Below are 4189 nucleotides of genomic sequence, written 5' to 3'. Positions count from 1 at the left end.
TATAGCAACTGTAATCTTTTTCGGATCTAAAGTTGGTTGGTAAATAGAGTTTAAGTAATGGCCGGGAAAGGTGAAGGTCCGGCGATCGGAATTGACCTAGGTACAACATACTCGTGCGTCGGAGTATGGCAGCATGATCGAGTCGAGATCATCGCGAATGATCAAGGCAACAGAACGACTCCATCTTACGTTGCGTTTACGGATTCCGAGCGTCTAATTGGTGATGCTGCGAAGAATCAGGTCGCCATGAATCCAATGAACACCGTCTTCGGTACGTTAATATGCTCAAACTTTCAGTTTCTTCATGTGCTTCGTTTGTTTTTCGTTGATGTTCTGTCGATTGATTTTATGAATTTTGTGGTAATTGTAGATCCATTAGGGTAAATCTTACCATTGACTCATTGAGGTACAGAAATTTCTTTCAAATTAATCATCAATGGTTCTCAATGAAACATGCATTTGGGGATTGAGCATTTTAATTCATAGTATTAGATATCACTTTTATCACCGGTAGTATTGGATAAATCATCAATCGCTCACACTGAAACTTGCTATTTGTAGATTAGCCATTTTAATCATCAATCGCACTTGCTATGGAGGTTAAATTTTCATTATCTATGGAAATTGCTATTCGGAGATTAAAAATTTTGTTTTATTATCATGTTTTGTTTTTGATCGTAAGTGCTAAGTTTTATTTTATGATTTTGACAACAAAAAACAGATGCAAAGCGGCTAATCGGTCGGAGATACAGTGACGCATCTGTGCAGGACGACATGAAGCTATGGCCATTCAAGGTCACATCTGGTCCTGCAGAAAAGCCCTTGATCGGAGTCGATTACAAAGGAGAGAACAAACAATTTGCAGCTGAAGAGATCTCTTCCATGGTGCTCATCAAGATGCGTGAAATCGCTGAAGCTTTCATTGGATCAACAGTCAAAAACGCCGTCGTTACAGTCCCTGCATACTTCAACGACTCCCAACGCCAAGCCACCAAAGACGCCGGCGTTATTGCTGGTCTAAACGTGATGCGTATCATCAACGAACCCACCGCTGCCGCCATTGCTTATGGTCTAGACAAGAAAGCCGGTAGTGTTGGTGAAAAGAATGTTCTTATCTTTGACCTTGGTGGTGGAACTTTCGATGTCTCTGTTCTTACAATCGAAGAGGGAATCTTCGAAGTAAAGTCCACCGCCGGAGATACACATCTCGGCGGCGAAGACTTTGACAACAGAATGGTGAATCACTTTGTTCAGGAGTTCAAGCGAAAACACAAAAAGGACATCACCGGAAATCCAAGAGCTTTGAGGAGACTAAGAACAGCATGCGAGAGGGCTAAAAGAACTCTTTCGTCCACTGCTCAAACCACAATCGAGATCGATTCATTATACGAAGGTGTCGACTTCTACACCACCATAACTCGAGCAAGATTCGAAGAACTGAACATGGATCTCTTCAGAAAATGCATGGATCCCGTTGAAAAATGTCTCCGAGACGCTAAAATGGACAAACGATCCGTTCACGATATCGTCCTCGTCGGTGGGTCTACACGTATCCCAAAAGTACAAAACCTGTTACAAGACTTCTTCAACGGAAAAGAGCTCTGCAAAAGCATCAACCCCGATGAAGCCGTCGCGTACGGCGCTGCAGTTCAGGCCGCTATTCTCAGCGGCGAAGGAAACGAAAAGGTACAAGATCTCTTACTCTTAGACGTCACTCCTCTCTCTCTCGGACTCGAAACCGCCGGCGGAGTCATGACGGTGCTAATCCCGAGAAACACCACGATTCCGACGAAGAAGGAGCAGGTTTTCTCAACCTACTCCGACAACCAACCTGGCGTTTTGATTCAAGTCTACGAAGGAGAAAGAACACGAACAAGGGACAATAATTTACTAGGAAAATTCGAACTTTCCGGCATCCCTCCGGCGCCGAGAGGTGTTCCCCAGATTACAGTCTGTTTCGACATCGACGCGAATGGGATATTAAACGTTTCCGCTGAAGATAAAGTCGGTGGGAAGAAGAACAAGATCACGATTACGAATGACAAAGGAAGATTATCGAAGGAAGATATTGAAAAAATGGTGCAGGAGGCGGAGAAGTACAAGGCGGAGGACGAAGAACATAAGAAAAAAGTGGAGGCGAAGAACACTTTGGAGAACTACGCGTATAATATGAGGAACACGATAAGTGATGAGAAAGTGTCGGCGAAGATCGCCGCCGGAGATAAGAAGAAGGTGGAGGATGCGATTGAGCAAACGATTAATTGGTTGGATGCGAACCAGTTGGGTGAAGTGGATGAATTTGAGGATAAAATGAAGGAATTAGAAGGAATTTGTAATCCGATTATTGCTAAGATGTATCAGGCCGGTGGTGTTCCTGATGCGGCGGCTGCCGGTAATGCAGGAGCTGCTCCGGCTGGTGGTGGCGGTGCTGGACCCAAGATTGAGGAAGTTGATTAAGTGACGAAATTTGTTTTTTCTTTTTTAAGTTTAAAATTTTGATTTGTCCTAATGATAAGCTGCTAGAAAAGGGTAGCCAATAATAGCTTCTAGTTATTGCTAAAACTAGACGAAAGTTCCAAGTTTTTATAACTGTTTTATAGGCTCTGAACGTTTTAACCAAATTACAATATTTATTAATCTTTTTAAGTGAACCAGAAAATGTAGCTTCACGTTTCCTGTGATGGGCCAAAATATGTAAGAATGTAACTATTAAGTGACACATGGTAAATGTTTATTCAATGTTTCACTTTCACTATTTTTTGAAACCATATTTTATTTTTCTGTCAATTCATGAAACAGTTTTAATTTTTACTAATTTATGCCACAAAAATACGTTTTAAATCTTATGCAACTATGTTTTAACCATTTAGATAGGTAACTGGCAAAATATTACATCTTTTGGATATAAAATGAATCGTTAATGCATATCTCCAATTAAAACATCCTTGTGGTGTGGATTAAAAAATGTTGAAGTTAACACAATTATCTACAAGACTCATTTGTTTTACTTTTGATACCTAATCCAAAACCTTTGTTACACTTTGGTCCTTAACCCAAACACTCGTCTCACCTCTCTTGTTAAGACATTTGCCCAAACATTTGCATCACATCTATTTAGCCCTTTAATATATGAGATAATGACAAAGATAACCATATTTGGGGAATGGTTTTCAATAATCTTTTGGATATGAAATGAATTGTTACAAAATATACAATTTGCTGCCAAAATTTAGTTTTTACATGATCCTTAAAAAAAATATTAAACACGAAAAAAGTTATATATTGAGAAACTATTCGTATTATTTCAAAAATAATATTTATATCAAAAAATTGAATTTTTTTAGTTATATGAATCTTTCAAACATTTTCACTGCAAAAGGAATTTTGTTGTGTGAAAATGATTAGATTGAGAGATTTTCGGAAACAAAAAAAATATAGTTATAATAATAAAAGAGAAATTCTAAAACAATACTTTAGTTGAATATAAGTTTATAAAAAATAATAATAATTTTGCTTCGGACACAACACAATTTTGATAAAAACTTTTAGAAATAAAATCCAAAAATGACTATTTTATGGAATACATTAGGGATTTTAAACATATCTACCAAAATTAACTAATTATTTTTCAAAAAAATAATCAAAAAGTTAAGAAATGATAAATTTAACCATTGAAATCACACATGGATCTTAACGGGCTGCAATATCATCTAATGGATGTGATTTGGTCATTAGTGGATCTCATAATCCTAAGATATTTAAGTTTTGAAGAAAAAAAAAATTTACTCATGAGGAAATCGATGGATTAAAAGTAATTGTAGATGGCTAGATGCATCTTGTGATTTCGTCTAGCCAAAAATGACTAGATTCGATTTTTTTAATATATATATATATATATATATATATATATATATATATATATATATATAGAGTAAATACACGAATCGACCCTCGGTTAGGTACCAAAAAGCGTGTTTAGTCCCTATTTTCAAAAATTAACTCGGACCGTCCCTATGTTTCAATTTCCTTGCACGGTTAGTCCCTATCGTCGTTAGCCGTTAGTGGTTTCCGTTTAAGTGCCCCAAAAGCTCGTTTAGTCCCTCGTTTCTTTTGAATTTATCATTTTAGTCCCTCATTTCATTTTAAAAGACTATATTGTCAATTTTTATTTTATTTTTTCATTTATTTA

General features: G+C 37.1%; 1 protein-coding gene across 1 annotated transcript; it reads left to right on the top strand.

Annotated features, from left to right (window-relative positions):
• Positions 1 to 2647, top strand: LOC145128600 (heat shock cognate 70 kDa protein 2-like). Its single transcript, XM_079063418.1, has 2 exons — positions 1 to 271; positions 722 to 2647. Exons 1-2 carry the CDS (start codon positions 58 to 60, stop codon positions 2455 to 2457), a joined length of 1950 nt encoding a protein of 649 aa, XP_078919544.1. The 5' UTR covers positions 1 to 57; the 3' UTR covers positions 2458 to 2647.
• The last annotated feature ends 1542 nt before the right edge of the window (positions 2648 to 4189 follow it).

The sequence above is a fragment of the Lactuca virosa genome, chromosome 8 (assembly GCF_052849685.1).
Source record: "Lactuca virosa cultivar CGN04683 chromosome 8, Lactuca_virosa_CGN04683_v6, whole genome shotgun sequence".
Classification (NCBI taxonomy): domain Eukaryota; kingdom Viridiplantae; phylum Streptophyta; class Magnoliopsida; order Asterales; family Asteraceae; genus Lactuca; species Lactuca virosa.
Note: the sequence above shows the minus strand (reverse complement) of the source record. Positions and strands in the feature narration are given on the sequence as shown.